The following is a 21,039-nucleotide window of genomic DNA, read 5'->3' as shown; positions in this document are numbered from 1 at the left end:
GCCCACCAGGGGGCGACGCTCTGCCCACCAGGGGGCGATGCTCTGCCCATCCTGGGCGTCGCCATGTTGCGACCCTCCTGGGTGTCGCCATGTTGCGACCAGAGCCACTCTAGCGCCTGGGGCAGAGGCCACAGAGCCATTCCCAGCACCCGGGCCATCTTTGCTCCAATGGAGCCTTGGCTGCGGGAGGGGAAGAGAGAGACAGAGAGGAAGGCGCGGCAGAGGGGTGGAGAAGCAAATGGGCGCTTCTCCTATGTGCCCTGGCCGGGAATCGAACCCGGGTCCTCCGCACGCTAGGCCGACGCTCTACCGCTGAGCCAACCGGCCAGGGCTACTTGTTTTTTTAAAAAATCCAAGTGCTGGCATTGTGTTGTCCAAAAAATTGAACAGGTTGGTTTATGATGTTATAAAGTGGAACTGCTGAAACATGTTAACTAACTGAAATGTTTTGATGTGCATTAGTGCTTTACATCCCCACATTTATATTTTAAAAACTTACACACAAATGAAAATGGAAAAACTGCCAATACCTGATTTCTCTCCATTATTTTCTGCTTATCATCATATATTTAGGTACTTTTTGACCTCTTGGAAAACAAATATCTAATGTTTAGAACTACCAATAACAGTAAGAAGAGAAATTTTTATTGATTTACTTACTTGAGAGAGACAGATAGACAGGAAAGGAAAGAGATGAGAAGCATCATCTCATAGTTGCAGCACTTTAGTTGTTCATTGATTGCTTCTCATGCTTGCCTTGACCTCTGGGGCTTCAGCTGAGTCACTGACCCCTTGCTCAAGCCAGTGACGTTGGGCTCAAGCCAGCAACCTTTGGGCCCGAGACAGCAACTTTTGGGATCATGTTGATGATCCCATGCTCAAGCTGGAAAACCTGTGCTCACACTGGTGAACCTGTGCTCAAGCCAGTAGGTAACCTTGAGGTTTCAAACCTGGGACCTTAACATCCCAGGTGGATGCACTATCCACTGCTCCACCATCAGTCAGGTGAGAATTTTTTTTTAAAAGGATGAAATGTTTTCTTTTTGTTTTATCAAGTGAGAGGCAAGGAGGTGGAGATACAGACTCCCACATGCACTCCGACTGAACAGGATCCACCCCACAACCCCCATCTGGGCTGCTGCTGCATTTGCTCTGCAACTGAGCTATTTTAGTGCCTGAGGCGAGGCTATGGATCCATCCTCAGCGCCTGGGGCCAACTTTGCTGGAAACATTTAAGCCATGGCTGTGGGAGGGAAAGAGAGAGAAAAAGAGAGAGAAGGGGATGAGGAATGGTGTACAAGCAGATGGGCGCTTCTCCTGTGTACCCTGACTGGGAATCAAACCCAGGACTTCCACACAGCAGGCTGATGACCTAGCACTGAGCCAACCAGCCAGGATTGAAATATTTTCTATCACAATGGATTCTTAAGCATGTTCTGCATGTATGTCGAGTGCTAGCTGGATGTCTTTTGGCTTAATTTTTACACATTTGACATGGATAGCACACTGGTAGGTGTCTTGTAAAAGGCCACCAGATAGGCCTCATTTGTCTCCTGCAAAGTACCAATAGATGCATTCTGGAAATGCAGATCTGTTTTGAAGTCCTGAGCAATTTCTCACACCAGATGCTGAAATGACAGTTTGTGAATTAGAAGTTTAGTGAATAACTGATAACATCTTCACTAAGTGCTGGGGTACCAGGCCTGTAATGGTGAGGTTTCTTCGCCCCTCCAGTAGAGAGTGCACTCTTGCCAGCGGCTTTGGTAGCCAGTTGCTTCCTTGGGACTTTATCATTAGTCAATTTATGAGGCAGTCTGCTTTGTCGGAGTCCTGGTATGGAGACCTCTTTACTTTCCCGCTTGCTTCTCCTTCAGCGGGGCTCGGGGAGGAAGAGGTTGCTGGTGTGCGGGAGCGATGGTAGTTGTGAGCACCCCATTGCTGCTGATCTTTCTGCCTTCCTTCTGGGTCAATGGTCCTGCCCAGTCAGTAGGGCCAGGGACCCCAGAGAGAGTGCTCTTTCCTACTTTGCTCTAGGCAGATTCATTTGTTTATATTTGCTTTTAGTGTAGGTAACTTACCTGTGAAATCCTATCATATGGGTGGTACTTCTGCTTTCACTCACTTTATTTTTGTCTTTTCTTTTTCCTTTCCTTTTTTAATATACTGCTCTGGGCTTTCTGTTAGATGTCAAATATATGTGTGTGACTTCCAATTCCATTTGACAAATGCTTACTTACATCTAAGGAAACTTTGCTTTTTAAAATTTTTTTTATTTTTATTTTTTGTATTTTTCCAAAATTGGAAACGGGGAGGCAGTCAGACAGACCTCTGCATGCACCCGACCGGGATCCACCCAGCATGCCCACCAGGGGGCAATGCTCTGCCCATCTTGGGGCGTCGCTCTGCCACAATCAGAGCTATTCTAGCACCTGAGTCAGAGGCCACAGAGCCATCCTCAGCGCCTGGGCAAACTTTGCTCCAATGGAGCCTTGGCTGCGGGAAGGGAAGAGAGAGACAGAGAGGAAGGAGAGGGGGAGGGGTGGAGAAGCAGATGGGCATTTCTCCTGTGTGCTCTGGCCAGGAATCTAACCCGGGACTGCTGCCCGCCAGGCCGACGCTCTACCACTGAGCAAACCGGCCAGGGCCAGCTTTGCTTTTTTTATGTTAGAAGTAAAGTTTGCCTGAGTAGTGGTGGTACAGAGGATAGAGCATCAACCTGGGGTGCTGAGGTCTCATGTTTGAAAACCCAAGGTTGCTGGCTTGAGCCCAGGCTTATCTGGCTTGAGTGCGGGGTTGCCGACTTGAGCGTGAGATCATCCACACGATCACTGGCTTGAGCCCAAAGGTTGCTGGCTGGAAACCCCCTGCCTCCATCAAGGTACTTAGGAAGAGTCATCAAAGAAAAACGAGTGCCACAACTAGAAGTTGATGCTTCTCATCACTTTCTTCTCTCAAAAAAATAAAAAGATCCTGACCAGGCGGTGGCACAGTGGATAGAGCGTCAGACTGGGATGCTGAAGACCCAGGTTCGAGACCCTGAGCTCACCAGTTTGGACCCAAGGTCGCTGGCTCGAGCAAGGGGTTACTCAGTCTGCTGAAGGCCCGTGGTCAAGGCACATATGAGAAAGCAATCAATGAACAACTAAGGTGTCTCAGTGCGCAACGAAAAACTAATGATTGATGCTTCTCATCTCTCCGTTCCTGTCTGTCTGTCCCTGTCTATCCCTCTCTCTGTTTCTCTCTCTGTCTCTTAAAAAAAAAAAAAAAGAAGAAAGAAAAAAAGAAAAGGAAAAGCTTTTTGGATTTAAATGGCAAAATGTTTAAATTTAATCCCCCATTCAGTTTCCCCTGTGGTCTGCTATAACACTTGAAACAAACAAACTTGGTTTCTCTTTTTCTCCTTTTTGTTTTCCAAAGCTTTTATGGTTTGGAACAGTACCGTCTCACTCCCCACTCCAGCCCACCCTGGTTGGTTTACCAGGCTCACTACTTCATGAATGTTCTATGGAGTTCTTAATCTTGAAAGATTGACTCTCTCTTTTCTATTTAATAATTATGTACTCTGTACACTGTTGCCTTTGTTTCCACATCTGTAAGATGGGGTAGTAATATTATTTAGCTCATAGGGTTGTTGATAGGATTGAATTGACTAATATAGCTCAAATGTATTAGTAAGCATTTAATGAAGTTTTAGTTGATTATTATTTGTTGCTTACATGTTTACATTATTTGCAGTATATGGCTCTCTCTCTGTACACACACACAGATTCTTTGATGTGTATTTCTATACTCTATTTAATTGTGAACCTCCCCCCCCCAGCTTTACTGAGGTACTGTATAATTGACAAGTAGAAGCTGGATATATTTAGGGTGTATAGCAGGGGTTTCAAACTCGTGGCCTGCGGGCTGCATGCGGCCCGCCGAACAATTTTGTGGGGCCCGCAGACTAATCCACGAAGTTCAAAATATTTTGGATAAAATTAAGTAAGCCTAGGGGCCTACTTGTATTTTTCATTTCTCTAGCATCCTAGCTAGATATTAGCTTAGTTAACAGCAGTTGTGATGCGAACTACAGTTTCTGGTCGTTTTGTGACACTGAGTAAACTGCATGTACGATTGTGCTTGTTGTACTGATTTTTTTTTGTTTTCAACTGCAGTGAGAAAAGTGTTGCGTAAGAGTTGCCTTTTGTAGACCTAGTGCGGCCTGCCGAACGGCTGTGATCTTGCTCTGCGGCCCACATGCTGAGTTGAGTTTGAGACCCCTGGTGTACAGCATGATGATTTAATATATGTACACACTATGCAATAATTACCACAGTCGAGCTAGTTTGCACATCCACACCTCACAGTTACCATTTGTGTGTGTGTAGTGACACCACTTAAGACCTCTTATCTTAGAAAATTTCAAGTATACAATACAGTATTATTGTATTATTAATGGTTGTCATGACGCTATACATTAGATCCCAGAATTCATTCACCTTATAACTGAATGTTTGTATCTTTTGATCAACATCTCCTCATTCCCACCACCCTCCAGGTGTTGGCAAGTACCCTTTAACTTTCTGGTTCTGGGAGTTTTATTTTTTTTAGATTCCACATATAAGTGAGATTATGTAGTATTTGTCATTCTGTGTCTGGCTTATTTCACTTAGCAAAGTGTCCCCCAGGTTCATCTATGTCGCAAAGGGTTAAGATAAAGAAAGGGTTTCTTTCTTTATCTGTTTATTGGTTAACAGACACTTAGTATTTGCAGATCGTGGCTGTTGTGAATAATGCTGCAATGAACATGGGAGTGTGTATATCTCTTCAAGAGAGTGGTTTCATTTCCTTTGGATATGTGCTCAGAAGTGAAATTGCTGGATCACGTGGTGGTTCTAGTTTCATTTTATATAATAACAGGAAAGGCGAGTGGTAGCTGCAGGTGTTATGCCGACCTGAGCATCACTGTCTTTCCAGGTTGCTCTCACATGCTGTTGGAGAGCCCATGGCTTCCATCAGCCACAGCCCTTAGAAACATGCTATTTTCATTTTGTTGAGGAACCTCCATACTGTTTTCCATTTTGGTTGTGCCAGTCTGCATCCCCATCAACAGTGTACCAAGGGTTCCATTTTCTGTACATCTTTGCATTTGTTATCTCTTGTCTTTTTGCTAATAGCCATCCTAACAGGTGAGGTGATATCTCACTGTGGTTTTACATGGATGATACTCAACCTCTTTTCATGTACCTGTTAGCCATTTGTTTGTCTTATTTTAACTTATCAGGTCTTTTGTTCATTGTTTAATTGTGTTTTTGTTTTTTTGCTATTGAGTTCTCTGAGTTCATTGTAAACTCTTTAATAGCAAGGGTAATGTCAAGTCCTCACTGAAGCTGTCTACATAATTTTGGCATAATATAAACAATTATCTCCGATTCTAGGAGTAGAGCTTTAGCTGTCATGTGATTTCAGTCAATACCACTCATCAAATAATTTTTTAAACGTTTATAAAAATGCTATTTAAAAGTAAAGGGTGTTTTGTTTTTTCGATAGTGGTGGCTTGATGATCTGTGAACAATTGAAGTTAAAATTGTTGAATTGAAGGCACTTAAAATGATTATTCTTCCTGTCCAGCTATATTTAAGTCCAATCTATTAATTAATCTAGATGATGCAAAGAAGAATCTCGAGTAGAGAAGTGAGATGTACAAAATGGTTTTAAAGTCTCCCCCCTGCCCCAGTGGGATGGGAGGAGAGCGAGCTTGACAAATTATGACTGGACTGAACTGAACTTTCTGTCTTTCCACTATGTATGTGAGTAGCTGCTGTCTTCTCCTGCCTGTCCTTCCGGCTTCCCTAAAGCTCACTATGAAGATGACTAAAACAAATACAAAATCTCTGAGTTATTAGTTGATTCTGACACTGACGTGAAGCCAAGCATTGGTTTTGTGTGAATGCTGCTGAGTGTTGGTTAGAGAAAAGTTTCCCAGATTGTAGGAGTTAACTGAAGATATTAACACATTTAAAAAAAATCAGTAAAGGAATGTCTAAATATTGCTCTTGTGTTTTACAGTAAGATTTGTGGCTCTCAGACTGTAAAATTTAAACATCTTTTCTACATGTTGAAAAATCTAACTGTACCAACTGGTAAATTACTAAATGCCTATAAAACTAAAGAGATGTCATTTGAATGAGATAAGGACTTAGAAATCAGCCCTTTTGAGATGATCATAAAAGACTTTAATGAGGAGATACTGACACAAGCCTGTTATTTAATATGTTGGATCAATATAGCATTGTGTTATCCATGGGAATGAAAACTTTCAGAGTGAATGAATAGGACTTTGGAGGGAGGGACTCTGAGCAGTATAAAGGCTTATTTTCAAGTAAGCTCTAAGTATAATTGGTAATCTGATCATAAATGAGAATAATAGGAAAATATTAAATATACTAATGCTTAGACTTGAAAGTAAAAAAACTTTTTTCTGTTATCTCAGCATTTCAAAATTTCATGTTTGAGGAAGTTTATGTTTGAGGAACTTTCCTACTAATCCTAGTTTTCTGAGAGTTTTTATTACTGAGTGTACATTTTATGTCAGAAGCTTTTTTTCCCACATTTATTGAACTGACCAAATGGGTTTTCTGCTTTGTTCTGGTAATATAGTAAATTACCTTAATTGATTTTCAAATGTTAAACTAACCTTATACTTCTGGGGTAAACCCTACTCGTTAATGTTTATTATCCTTTTTATATATTACTGAGATTCAATTTTTAATATTTGTGAAGGATTTTTGTGTTTATATTCTTTAGGGTCTTTATATATATATTTTTTCTTTTTGTATTGTTACCTTTTCCTTTCCTCACCTGCGCCAGAAGCCAGCAGCTCTATGTGGTGTTCCCTCTCCACCTTCCCCTCCACTTCTTTCTCTCTGGCAAAATTGAACAACTTCAGTGAAAATCGCTCCACATACTGATGTTTGGAGGATTCCCAATGAAAAGCTGACAGGGAATACCTGTGGCCATTGTGTGGAGAAGCCTGTCAAACAGCACACCTGCTGCCCCGCCCAGCTTCTGAGCTTTTGTCGAGTGTTAATGGGAGGAGCTTCCCAGGTTCACCAGCTGCGGGAGGAAAGCCTCGGCCCCGAAAGAGAGACTGACTGAGACAGTCGGCCAGCGGACAAGTCAAGGAACCAAGTGATGGCAGAAACAGAGGAAATCTGGAGAACAAAGTGGGGGAAAAATCAGAAGAGTAAAAGACGTGTTTGTTTAAAAAAAAAGAAGACAGTATTAGGAATAAAGTGTAGAGAACAAGAAAGAGCTTTTAGAAATTTAAAATTTTGTAGTTGGAAAATAATTCCATGGATATATTGCAAGATGAAATTGGGAAGGATTAGGGCAAGGAGGTGCCATTTTTTAAATCTAAATTCAGTGTAATTTTAAATATGAAATTATTTGGTATTCATTTTTAACTATGTGCATTTACTGTGTTAAGCTCAGGTGAGGAAAAATACACAGGAAATGTGGATTTCTTAGTTGGGAAAGAGGACTGGCTTGGCTCCACATTGGGCGATGGGGTTTCCAGTACTGGGTTTGTGTTTGGTGCTCTGGGCAGACATTAGTGTAATGTGCATTGTTTACGGGGCCTCAAGAGCACGGTGTTTTTCACTGTGAAACACAGGCCGTGGAGTTTGCTGCCCCTTCTCAAATCCAGCTTGGTCACCAGGTGTGTGATTTTGCTCTAATTACTTCACTGCCCTGAATCTCCTGTTCCTCATCTGTAATATGGGGATGGTCATTATAGAACCTATCTTACAGGGCTGTGATGATTATGAAAAGAGAGAAGACTGATTAATATTCTAAGTGCTCATTAAAAAAAGCTGTTGTGGCCCTGGCCGGTGTGCTCAGTGGTAGAGCGTCGGCCTGGCGTGCAGCAGTCTCGGGGTTGATTCCCGGCCAGGACACACAGGAGAAGCGCCCATCTGCTTCTCCACCCCTCCCCCTCTCCTTCCTCTCTGTCTCTCTCTTCCTCTCCCGCAGCCAAGGCTCCACTGGAGCAAAGTTTGCCCAGGTGCTGAGGATGGCTCTGTGGCCTCTGCCTCAGGTGCTAGAATGGCTCTGGTTGCTACAGAGCAACGCCCAGATGGGCAGAGCATCGCCCCTGGTGGGCATGCTGGGTGGTGTCTGGTCGGGCACAGGTGGGAGTCTGTCTGACTGCCTCCCCATTTCCAACTTCAGAAAAATACACACACAAAAAAAAGCTGTTGTTATAACCACCAGAGTTGTGCAACCGTCACTACAATCCAGTGGACTGGTATATATCAAAGAGAAAGATATTTTATTTAATTAATTTATTTATTTTTTACAGGGACAGAGAGAGAGTCAGAGAGAGGGATAGACAGGGACAGACAGACAGGAACGGAGAGAGATGAGAAGCATCAATCATCAGTTTTTCGTTGCAACACCTTATTTGTTCATTGATTGCTTTCTCAAATGTTCCTTGACCGTGGGCCTTCAGCAAACCGAGTAACCCCTTGCTCAAGCCAGCGACCTTGGGTCCAAGCTGGTGAGCTTTTGCTCAGACCAGATGAGCCCACGCTCAAGCTGGTGACCTCAGGGTCTCGAACCTGGGTCCTCTGCATCCCAGTCCAATGCTCTATTCACTGCACCACCTCCTGGTCAGGCAAGAAAGATATATTTTAAAGCAACAAATGCAATATTGCTGATATAGTAGGCCATCCTGGGTTAATGATATCACTCATCAGACTGAAAACTTCTTGTCAGCATTCCTCAGTGCCCATCGACACTAAAAAACTATGAAAAGGATGAATGAATGAATGAATGAATGAATGAATGAATGAACAGGCCCTGTAGTTGTAACTCTCATTTATAGTACTGTACCTTGGCTCTGGTTTCAGTCTTCTGATCATTAAAGACACAGTGTGTTAGTGTGTTTATAAGTATATAAGAGTGAAGTTTTCCTAAAGTTAACTGTTGTATTTCAATTACAGACATCAACTAGCAAGGTAAAAGTAACAAAACCATGGCTCAGTTTCCAACGCCTTTTGGTGGTAAGTTTTCAAAGATTTTCCTTTTTTAATGTACTTTAGAACTGTATATGAATAACTTAGCATTGCAGCAGATTTCAAATATACACATCACAGAGTTTCAGTGACTGTCAACTTAGGGCCAGTATTGCTTCATCTGGATTCTTTTGAAACAAATCTCAGGCATCAAATATTTTAGTATGTGTTTCTAAAAGATAAGAGCACTTCAGAAGACATAATTATATCATCATCATATCTCCAAAGTTTATAATAATTCCTTAATATCAACCTATGAAGTCAATGTTAAAATTTCCCTGACTTAGCCTTTTTTTTTTTGTTACGGTTTGTTCAAATCAAGTTCCAAACAGGGTGAACTAACCTCAGTGAATGTACTCTGTTTGGATCCTGATGTGTCACTAATGGGTTACTGTGCTGTTTAATGCAGTCATCGAAAAGATAGTAAGAAGGAACAAAACACATCTCTTGGATCACATCTGTAAAAGTCCCTGTGGGATTCTAGTACAGAAGTTGGGAAAGTTTGCAAAACCATTAGTGCTATTTTATCTTGTGTGTTTGTGTTTTTTGTCTTCCTTCTTATTTACTGGGGAAGTTTTTTTATTTTTCCTGGCTTGCTTTTATGTATAGGTCCAGGGATGAATTCTGACAGGTCAGTGAAAATCTCTTCTAGAATTTGCAAGAGACTGTAAGGCCTGTGACAGAAGGGATCTGATCTTTATCAGTCAGCACTTTGTCCCTGCTGTCTAACACACTGCTCATAAAAATGTTCATAATGCCTGACCTGTGGTGGCGCAGTGGATAAGGCGTCGACCTGGAAACGCTGAGGTTGCCGGTTCAAAACCCTGGGCTTGCCTGGTCAAGGCACATATGGCAGTTGATGCTTCCAGCTCCTCCCCCCCTTCCCTCTCTCTGTCTCTCCTCTCTGTCTCTCCCTCTCCTCTCTAAAATGAATAAATAAAAAATTTTAAAAAAATGTTCATAATATGTTACATACATGCTATGGCACATAAATATGTTCAGTGAAGATGTTCCCAGTGACTGAGTGAATTGCTGTTGGTGCCTGTCATTGTGATAGCAGACCCTGCAGAGAGCTTAAATGCAGTGTGCTGGCCTTGGCTGGCTGGCTCAGTGGGAGAGCATTGGCCCAGCATGTGGAAGTCCCGGGTTCAATTCCCGGCCAGGGCACATAGGAGAGGTACCCATCTGCTTCTCCACCCCTCACCTTCTCACTTCTCTCTCTCTCTCACATGACTGAGGATATAGTAATCTTTTTGCCTTCTCCTTGAGTCTGTGTTTTTACAATTGCTTTTTCTCTCTCTCTCTTCTTTCTCTCTCTCTCTCTTCTCCTCTCCTCCTGCAGCCATGGCTCAATTGGCCCCAGGCACTGAGAATGACTCCATCGTCTCTGCCTCAGGAGCTAAAAAATGGCTCCCGTTGCAAATGGAGCAAGGGCCCCAAATGGACAAAACATTGCCCTCTAGCAGGCTTGCCTGGTGGATCCTGGTCAGGGCACATGCAGAGTCTGTCTCTGCTTCCCTTTCTCTCACTAATTAAAAATAATTAAATAAATAAAAAGCAGAGTGCAGACTTTCTGCTTTTGTGCTGGGCATAGTCACACTTTGACACATACATAGTTTGTGTGGTCCCACCTTTTGGGAAAGTGTCTGATCTTTTGAAAACCTTCTGCCTGGGTAATATAGAATTATGTTGGTGGGTTTCTTTGAGGAGGCCAAGACTGACATAAGAAAGATCTTGGTAGTTATGGGACATCTGGTTGATCTCAGAGCTGAAACTGAACAAGAACTTAAATCCCAATCTCTTTGGTTTGCTATTTTTTTTGAACCATCTTAGTGAGGTATAATTTACATGACATAAAATTCACTAGTTTTAACTACACAACTCAGTGGTTTTTAGTAAATTTGCAGACTTGTGCAATTGTCATTACAATTCATTGTTTATTTTTATCATTCCCCCCAAAGATTTTCATGGAATCACACAGATTACTAATTATGAAGCTGAAGTTCTTCTTTCATAACTTTCACTTGTGGTATTTAAGATGACTGAAAATGCAGGTTTAAGTTAGTCTTTTGCTTAAGTAAATAAATGATGATTAACTTACTATATCTTCATATCCTGCTAAATAACTGTGGGATTACTTATAGGATAGTTTTTTTTTTTTTTAATATTTTATTTATTGATTTTTAGAGAGAGAGGAGTGAGAGAGAAAGAGAGAGACAGAGAGAAGGGGAGGAGCAGGAAGCATCAACTCCCATATGTGCCTTGACCAGGCAAGCTCAAGGTTTCGAACCAGCAACCTCAGTGTTCCAGGTGTCGATGCTTTATCCCACTGTGCCACCACAGGTCAGGCTAGGATAGTTTTTATAAAAAAGAATTTGTGCCAATTTCTTCAGGGGTGGGGGCTGCTTTACTCTTAATTTTCTAAGTTCATGTGCATACCTTCCAAAGACAAACAGATGCTCATTTATCAGATCGTTTATAACGTAGTGACAGATCTTAGAGCACTACTGAAATAGTTTATGTGAGTTCCTTATTTCTTCTTCCTTGTTCAATAATTCGTTTGTCTTTTCTTTGCATTGTAGGCAGCCTGGATATCTGGGCCATAACTGTAGAGGAGCGAGCAAAGCACGATCAACAGTTCCATAGTTTAAAGCCGATATCTGGATTTATTACTGGTAATTGGAGTCTTGTGTTTTTATATTTTTGCTTCTCAGCAGTGTATATATTTTTTGAGAATCTATTTTGCAAACCTGAGGCAGGCTTACACGTGACTGAGGGCATATTAATCTTTTTGCCTTCTCCTTGAGTTTGTGTTTTTACAGTTGCTTTTCCTATAATGCATTCAAGCCTTATTTGCAGTCTAGCAGAGGTTAGGCCACTTGTTCCTGGCATATCACTGATGGGAATGGGCTGTGGTCCTTGAGCTGAAACACTGGCTTAGTTCTGCTCTTGAACTGGTTTGGGAAACTTAAGTATACATTATTAACAGATTCTGAACTTAAAAAAAAAAGGGAATTCTCTTATTCCTGTGTTCCTAAAGTTCATTTTGAACTTTGCCTTTTCTATTATCTTTCCTGTTTGGTTAACTGTTCCAGAATTGGTTTTTGGGAAAATGACATCTAGATTTCCTGGGGACTTGTTTTTGTCTCATTTATTTAATTTATCAAGTGCCAATCATTGATGTGATTATTTTTAAATCATTGTTACTTATAAATCGTTATTTTAAATCATTGTTACTTATAAGTCACTGTTGTTGTTTATATTCTCCGTAAATATATATTAGAAGTACAGAAAATTTGAAGTGTAGATACTGGGAATGGTAGAGACTTTTTGTGCAGTAGAGGTATGGTCCTCACTTCCTTGAGGACCTCTGTGAATGTGCTTTTTCACACATATAGCCGTTGCCATCTTAGTTAACAGCAAGTTAATTCAAGTAGACAGTCTGCCTGCAAATAGTACGGCTTTTTGCGATGGTTTCTGTAAAGTTCTAAAGTTAGTGCTGGTAGGTGCATTACAGACCTGCCATTTGGCTTTCATCACGTATTCAGTTCAGTATTTATGGGATTACTGGCCTCATTCTTATTTTTGCAATTTTATTGTAAGAAGATTTGTGTTGTTCAGCTGTTGTTTTCTTTTGAAACTTTTCTCATTTAATTTACAGGTGATCAAGCTAGAAACTTTTTTTTTCAATCTGGGTTAACTCAGCCTGTTTTAGCACAGATATGGTAAGTTGGAACTTCATATTGGCTGAAGGTAAAATAAAATATTCCAGTAATATAATTTCTTAACATATAGGAGGAGACCGTAAATCTCTAGTCTGGAACACTCTGCTACTTCTCACCAGAGAAAGACTGTGTTTCTCATGTAGAAATAAGAAAAAAAAAGTGGGCATTGGCAAGGTTTCACTGTCAATAAGTTGAATTTTCAGTTGAGAAATCTGCATTTTGCTATTTTCTCTCTAATTTGTTTTGGCTTCATTCACATCACCCATCCATCCTCTTCTGAATATCCTACATTTCTTGCTTTATTATGTTCTGTATCCTTCATTGAATAAATGGTAAAAAATATATATATTTGAGGGTTAGTAGTGAGATAGTGAAATAACCAGTATTTATTATAGTGTTGTACAGATGAATGGATGACAGATATTGTTGAATTTCTAGATTAACTGTCCCAGGTAAGCACTGAGTCTTTTGAAACCTCAGGAAAGAAGGGAAGAGAGTGGTAAATGTAATTTTGGGTCCCAGGCTCCTGGCTGGGAGCTATGCTGCACAGTGCTCTCAGGGGCCACCTTCCCCGTCAGGGTGGGCTCTGCAGGAACGCTCCATTTCCCGGGGTCTGTGGGGATGCGGACGCAGCTCGCGGGCATGAAAAAAGCAGTTTCTAGGCACAAGCCTGGGTATGTATCTGGCCCTGTGGCTTTCTGTCTTTATGATTTGGAATATGTTTTTATCCTCTCCGATCTCAGTTTTCTAACCTAGAAAATGGAAAGACATAGTTTCCTTATAGGGCTAAGAGGATTAGGAGAGAAATTTACATAAAAGACTTAGTGTGGGCCTGACCTGTGGTGGCACAGTGGATAAAGCGTCAACCTGGAAACGCTGAGGTTGCCGGTTCAAAACCCTGGGCTTGCCTGGTCGAGGCACATATGGGAGTTGATGCTTCCTGCTCCTCCCCCCTTCTCTCTCTCTCTCTCTCTCTCTCTCTCTCTCTCTCTCTCTCTCCCCTCTCTATAGTGAATAAATAAAATCTAAAAAAAAAAAACTTAGTGTGGGGCCTGGCACATAATAAGCCTCAAAAGGACAACCCAGAACAGGTAGCTTCTGTTGGCACCGGGGACTGGACATTCCGCTTAACTAATAAGTTGTCCAACTAATTGCTTGCCCCCTTCAATGATCGACCTTTTTGTTTATAACAGTTGTCGTTGCTCCTTATTGCCTTCTAGCAGAACATAGCCTGAGCTTGAGTGTAAGTATCATCAGTGTGAAATCATTTACTATATCTGAAATAGCCAACCTTTCCTGGGAAATTTACATATATTTGTGCATGAATATATTTCAGTTGAAAATGACAGCACATTCCTGTGCTTTTTTGATGTTGGCTTTATTTTCTTTCTGCTGGTTATTAACATATTGGCTGTCAGACTGTCTCAGCTAGTGAGCCTCCTAGTTCTAACTTCTTATCTGATTTGAGCTTGCAAAATCAGATAACAGGTTTTTTGGAATTACTTTTAAAATAAAGTAGAAGGCAGAGAGAAAGAGAGAGAGAGACAAGCAGACAGACGCACACCACACAGAGAGAGACAGAGGAGAAGAGAGAGACAGGAGATGAGAAAGGTAAGGCAAGGAGAGAGAAGAGAAGAGAGAGCGAGAGGAGATGAGAAAGAGGAGGAAAGAGACAGACACACACAGAAAAACAGAGGGGAGTGAGAGGAAAGAAGAGGAGAGGAAAAGAGAGGAGAGAATTGGAGAAAAGAGGAGAGAGAGAGAGGAAATGAGAAAGAGAGAGGGAGAGTGAAAACAGGAGCAGCAACCTGTCAGCTAAGTGCCTAAATTTAATCCAAGAGACTTGGGATGCCTGTTTTGCTTTGTATGTTTATGATTGTGTTTCACACCATCAGTCAAGATCATTCATTAGAACCTCCCTTTCCCAAGCTTAGCTTCCTCCAATTGAATTCTCCTTTCATGCTATTCACAATTTAAGAAGATTCATTCAAGAAACAGGCATATAGCTGTGGCCTGGTAGCTCTAGTTTGTTTGTTGTCATCCTGATACACCAAGGTTGCAGGTTCGATCCTCAGTCAGGGCACATATAAGAAATAACCAATGAGCCTGACCTGTGGTGGCGCAGTGGATAAAGTGTCGACCTGGAAATGCTGAGGTCGCCGGTTTGAAACCCTGGGCTTGCCTGGTCAAGGCACATATGGGAGTTGATGCTTCCAGCACCTCCCCCCTTCTCTCTCTCTGTCTCTCCTCTCTCTGTCTCTCCCTCTCCTCTGTAAAAAAAAACAAAAACAAAACAAAACAATGAGTGCATGAATAAGTGAAACAACAAATTGATATTTCTCTCCCTCTTTTCCTCTCTCTAAAAATCAATTAAAAAGAAGCAGGCTTATGAGGAATACTCTGCTGCAAGAAAATTTCATTTCACCTGTTTTGGTTCAGCAGGGGAAAGACATTTATCTGATGTCTGTTATGGGTCAGTGGACATTGTAGTTGCTAGGGATATAGCTGTGAACAAAGTAGACAAAGTCCATGCTTTCACGGAAATTGTAGTCTAGTGGAAAGAGTTAGTTAATAGTGGTATAAAAATTGTCCTGGTAATAAGTGTAATGGAGAAAAATAAAGTATTATCTAGTGAATTTTACTTTTTTCAATTAAGTTATTTTCCAAACTTTTTAGCTTAGTGTAGCAGTCATTTTTCCAACTTGTTATTTTGATAGGGAAAATTTTTATTAATGATATAGATGTGTTCTTTTTTTTTTTATTTTTTTATTTTTTTTTTTTATTTTTTTTTCTTTTTTCTAAAGCTGGAAACAGGGGTGTTCTTTTTTTTTAACAAAGACAGAGAGAGGGACAGATAGGGACAGACAGACAGGAAGGGAGAGAGATGAGAAGCATCAATTCTTCATTATGGTTCCTTAGTTGTTCATTGATTGCTTTCTCATATGTGCCTTGACCATGAGCCTTCAGCAGACCGAGTGACCCCTTGCTCGAGCCAGCGACCTTGGGTCCAAGCTGGTGAGTTTTGCTCAAACCAGATGAGCCCGTGCTCAAGCTGGCGACCTCGGGGTCTTGAACCTGGGTCCTCTGCATCCCAGTCCGACGCTCTATCCACTGCACCACTGCCCGGTCAGGCAGAAGTGTTCTTTGTTTTTGTTTTATGTGACATTTTTATGTTAAATTTGTGTTAGCATTTTTTTTTTTTCTTTTTTTTGGTATTTTTCTGAAGCTGGAAACGGGGAGAGACAGTTAGACAGACTCCCGCATGCGCCCGACCGGGATCCACCCGGCACGCCCACCAGGGGGCGATGCTCTGCCCACCAGGGCGTCCTCTGCTGCGACCAGAGCCACTCTAGCTCCTGGGGCAGAGGCCAAGGAGCCATCCCCAGCACCCGGGCCATCTTTGCTCCAGTGGAGCCTTGGCTGTGGGAGGGGAAGAGAGAGACAGAGAGGAAGGAGGGGAGGGGGGTGGAGAAGCAAATGGACGCTTCTCCTATGTGCCCTGGCCAGGAATCGAACCCAGGTCCCCCGCACGCCAGGCCGGCGCTCTACCGCTGAGCCAACTGGCCAGGGCCAGCATATTTTTTTATCAAGAATTTTTTGATAAAATTCAAGAATTTTTTACTTTTCTCAAGAATTGCTGTTGGGGGGTGGGGGGGAAACACGCTTTGAAGTATCTTTTTCCAAATGAAATCTTTGAAAGTAATTGTAAGTTTCATGAGCCATGGCGGTCCTGCTAAGAGGATGGACTAGTGTGGTGTGAAGTGTGCAATCTGTCTCTCTGCACTAACTCTGCACTTATCACCGTGTCGCCATGAGCAGCATTTGACCTCTTCGAATTTAGGGGTTTTTTTCTTTTTGTTTTTTTTAATTTTATTAAATTTTATTTATTCATTTTTAGAGAGGAGATAGAGACAGAGAGGGAGAGAGAGAGAGACAGAGAGAGAGAGAAGGGGGAGGAGCTGGAAGCATCAACTCCCATATGTGCCTTGACCAGGCAAGCCCAGGGTTTTGAACCGGTGACCTCAGCATTTCCAGGTCGATGCTTTATCCACTGCGCCACCACAGGTCAGGCCGGGTTTTTAAATGTATAAATAATAGCAACTAACCTAATGAAATGGTTTTGCCTTTTATCTCTTATGCTGATCTTGTGTTCTCATGAGCTTTTTTTAGTAAGTCCCAGGAAAGGCCCGTGCCTCTTTGAGTAGACAGAGAAATGCAGTTGAATCTGAGGTTTTCATGTCATTTGGGTGAGAAAATTTTGGATTGAATATTAGACTATTTCTCAGGCCCTTACTTTCTTTGCTCTGGACTTCTGTTCAGATACATGAGTGACGTGGACTGCTGGGGAATATGTATTAGAAACCTGGGTAGTTTTTGATCTGTGTAGAACCTATTTCCAGTTAACTAATTTGTAACTTTTGAGCTGTAATGCACTGATACTTTGGGGTATCCCATCAGATTTCCAATTAAGAGTAAAATTGTTAATTTTCAGAGGATGGAGTCAAGTCAGTGAGTGTAATGCAAAAGATGATACACTGTCTTAGAAATTGTCTTACCAGTCTGACAGGCGGTGGTGCAGTGGATAGAGCGTCGGACTGGGATGTGGAAGGACCCAGGTTTGAGAACCCGAGGTCTCTAGCTTGAGCGCGAGCTCATCTGGCTTGAGCAAAAAGCTCACTAGCTTGGACCCAAGGTTGCTGGCTCGAGCAAGGAGTTACTCAGTCTGCTGAATGCCCGCGGACAAGGCACATATGAGAAAGCAATCAATGAACAACTAAGGTGTCACAACGAAAAACTGATGATTGATGCTTCTCATCTCTCTTCGTTCCTGTCTGTCTGTCCCTATCTATCCCTCTCTCTGACTCTCTGTCTCTTTAAAAAAAAAAAAAGAAAGAAAGAAATTGTCTTACTAATAATGAGGAGCTGGAAGGAGACTGGCAAACATCCTGTATTCTTTTGGCAACTCAGATACTGACTCAGTTGTTGCAGCCTGGGCCTGATGTGGATGGAGAAGGAGGCCCTGGGAGTGCAGAAGAGCCTGGAAGGCCCAGGAAAGAGAAAGAGGGCGGACGAGGGCTTTGGAACCAGGAGCTGTAGGGCCACAGACATGGTGATTAAAGGCTGCTAAGGAGAAAAATGTGGGGGAGGGACGGGTCACCTGGAGATGGGCCCTCAGAGGGAAGGGGAGCCAGAGACATGAAGGTAAAAATTAGAATTGCTTGGTGATTGGAGGCGTGGGGCAGATAGCTGTAGAACATGTAGAACACTCAGGACACCTTGGAGTGGCCTTCAGCCCCCATCAGGATTTATGTGCCAAACTCATGTACTAAAAAAGTCTTGACTGTGTCCCCTCTTCTCTATCCCTCATTCTTCATCTCACTCAGTTCATGGCATTGAGCATCTGTCCTGCCGCTGGGAGCCCTGCTGAATCCTCTCTTTTCCTTACCCTCCATGTCCAGCCCTCCACCACACACCTTTGACTATTTTCAGACTTTATTCCCAGTCTGTCCTCTTGTTCCTGCCTTCACTGCTGCTGTCACAGTCCGTCACTTTTCCCGGGCCCATTGCTAAGGGTCCTGACTGCAGGCTCTGCCCCTCTTGCCTCTTTAGATTCCAGTCTCCAGATGGCATCTACATAGTCTTCTCTTTATTTTTGTTTTTAAATTTTTATTTATTGATTTTAGAGGAGAGAGAGAAGGGATATGTGGAGTGGAAAGCATCAACTCATAGTACTTGCTTCTCTTATATGACTTGATCTGGCAAGCCCAGGATTTTGAACTCGAGACCCCAGCATTGCATGTCAACCTGTTATTCACTGTGCCCCACAGTCTTTTAAAAAGTAAATCCATTTAAAATTCTTTGTTGGGAAGAAAACCCAATGTCGTTGCCAATGTCACAAGTCCCAATGCAATCTGGTTCTGGCTTGCTTTCCTCTTTTTATTTTCTATTTTAAAGTGTTTATTTTCTGATTTTATCAAGAGAGGAAGGATGAAAGAGAGAGGAACATCAATCTCTTCCTGTATGTGCCCTGACCAGGGATGGAACTGGCAATCTCTGAGCTTTGCGCATGTGCTCTGACTAATCAAGCTATTTGGCCAGGGCATGTATAGGTCATATTTAGTATTTCCTCTTATTTTTTTTTTTAAAGTTAGCAGAGGGCTTATAGGGAGACAAACTTCCATATGCACGCCAACCAGGATCCACTTAGCAACTCCTATCTTGGGCCGATGCTCAAGTCAACCGAGCTATCCTCCATGCCTGGGCCCAACGCTTGGACCAACCAAACCACTGCCTATGGGAGGAGAAGAAAGAGAGAAGGGGGCTAGAAGTAGATGGTTGCTTCTCATGTGTGCCTTGACCAGGGATCAAACCCAGGACGTTGCCTGACCAGGCGGTGGTACAGTGGATAGAACGTCGGATTGGGATGTGGAGGACCCAGGTTCGAGACCTCGAGGTTGAGCCCAAGGTCGCTGGCTCGAGCAAGGGGTCACTCGGTCTGCTGTAGACCCCCAGTCAAGGCATATATGAGAAAGCAATTAATGAACAACTAAGGAGCTGCAATGAAGAATTGATGTTTCTCATCTCTCTCCCTTCCTGTCTCTCTGTCTGTCCCTCTCTCTGACTTTCTCTATCTCTGCCAAAAACCAAAAACCCAGGACATCTGTACGCTGGACTGAGGCTTTGTCCACTGAGCCAACTAACCAGGGCCCTTTCCTCTTCATTTAGTCCTGCTTTTCTATCTGGCTGGTTATTTTATTTTTTAAGTATGTATGTTGATATTGATCAATGGGAACTTTTTAAATTTTTTTTCCCTGAAAACCATTTGAAATAGCTGAATAACTTTTTACAAATATTTCACAAAAGAAGGAAAGCTCACCAATTTATTTAACTTCCCTTTATAATACCTGACTGATGATAGTACAGAAATAAAGCAACCAGACATGTCTCAGTTATGAATATAGAGACACAAAAACCAAAAGAAAAAATCTCAACCAATGGAATTTCACAATGTGTGAAAACTCTGACCAACTTGAGTTTATGCCAGGGGTGCAAGGTTGGTTCAGAATCAAGAAATTCTCTCAGCATTATTATGTTAGCAGCTTAGAGGAAAAAGAAAACGTGTGATCAGATCACTGGGTGCTGATTGGGCATTTGATAAAAATATATAAGCAACCATTTCTAATAAATAAGAAAGAGAACTGCTTAAATATGTCAGCATACTTCTAAAAATCACTACCAAATATTATTCTAGACAGTGAAACACCACAGCCATTTCATTTAAACTCACAACTAAGCAGGAATGTTTACACATTTCATACCATGCCTGTTCTTCTGCCTTAGAAGCAATACGACTGATACAGAAGAGGCATGGTATAAATATTGGAAGAGAAAATTAACTCTCTTTTATTGATAGTTAGGTGATTTTATATATACCAAACCCAAGAGATTTTAATTTAAAAAAATTAATAAGATTCATGGAAGGTTGGTAAGATAGCTGAATATAGCATGAATGGTTATTAAAAGCAAAATTTTTTTCTGTACTTTGAAACAAGAATCTAAATATGGAAATAGGGGAAATGTTTCATTTAAAATAGTGACAAAAATGATAAAATTTCTGCCTAACCAGGCGGTGGCTCAATGGATAGAGTGTTGGACTCGAACGTGGAGGACCCAGGTTCAAAACCCCAAGGTTGCCAGCTTGAGTGTGGGATCACAGACATGACCCCATGGTCGCTGGCTTGAGCCCAAAGGTCGCTGGCTTGAGCACAAGGGTCACTGGCATGAGCAAGGGATCACTTGTTCTGCTGTAGCCGCCCCCCTCCCCCCCCCCCCCCCCCGTTAAGGCACATACGAGAAAGCAATTGATGAACAACTAAGGTGCCACAGTGAAGTTTTTTTTGTTTTTTTTTTTGTATTTTTCTGAAGCTGGAAACGGGGAGAGACAGTCAGACAGACTCCTGCATGCGCCCGACCGGGATCCACCCGGCACGCCCACCAGGGGCGACGCTCTGCCCACCAGGGGGCGATGCTCTGCCCCTCCGGGGCATCGCTCTGCCGCGACCAGAGCCACTCTAGCGCCTGGGGCAGAGGCCAAGGAGCCATCCCCAGCGCCTGGGCCATCTTTGCTCCAATGGAGCCTTGGCTGCAGGAGGGGAAGAGAGAGACAGAGAGAAAGGGGGGGGGGTGGAGAAGCAAATGGGCGCTTCTCCTATGTGCCCTGGCTGGGAATCGAACCCGGGTTTCCCGCATGCCAG

The 21,039-nt window shown here is 42.4% G+C and overlaps 1 protein-coding gene and 1 non-coding gene across 8 annotated transcripts in view; one reads left to right on the top strand and one right to left on the bottom strand.

Annotated features, from left to right (window-relative positions):
- ITSN1 (intersectin 1) overlaps positions 1 to 21,039 on the top strand; it is a 234,736-nt gene that overhangs the window by 66,008 nt on the left and 147,689 nt on the right. For all 7 annotated transcript variants that reach the window (XM_066259466.1, XM_066259465.1, XM_066259461.1 and 4 more), the window contains 3 exons: positions 8,988 to 9,047; positions 11,642 to 11,734; positions 12,721 to 12,784. In XM_066259466.1, coding sequence (XP_066115563.1) covers positions 9,020 to 9,047; positions 11,642 to 11,734; positions 12,721 to 12,784 — 185 coding nt within the window. In that variant the 5' untranslated portion in view covers positions 8,988 to 9,019. The remainder of the gene's footprint in view (positions 1 to 8,987; positions 9,048 to 11,641; positions 11,735 to 12,720; positions 12,785 to 21,039) is intronic.
- LOC136327506 (small nucleolar RNA SNORA44) lies at positions 4,895 to 5,024 on the bottom strand. Its single transcript, XR_010729708.1, has one exon. It is a non-coding gene; the product is annotated as a small nucleolar RNA SNORA44 (small nucleolar RNA).

This window comes from Saccopteryx bilineata, chromosome 2 (genome assembly GCF_036850765.1).
Source record: "Saccopteryx bilineata isolate mSacBil1 chromosome 2, mSacBil1_pri_phased_curated, whole genome shotgun sequence".
Classification (NCBI taxonomy): Eukaryota; Metazoa; Chordata; class Mammalia; order Chiroptera; family Emballonuridae; genus Saccopteryx; species Saccopteryx bilineata.
This window is presented reverse-complemented; position numbering and strand designations above follow the sequence as displayed.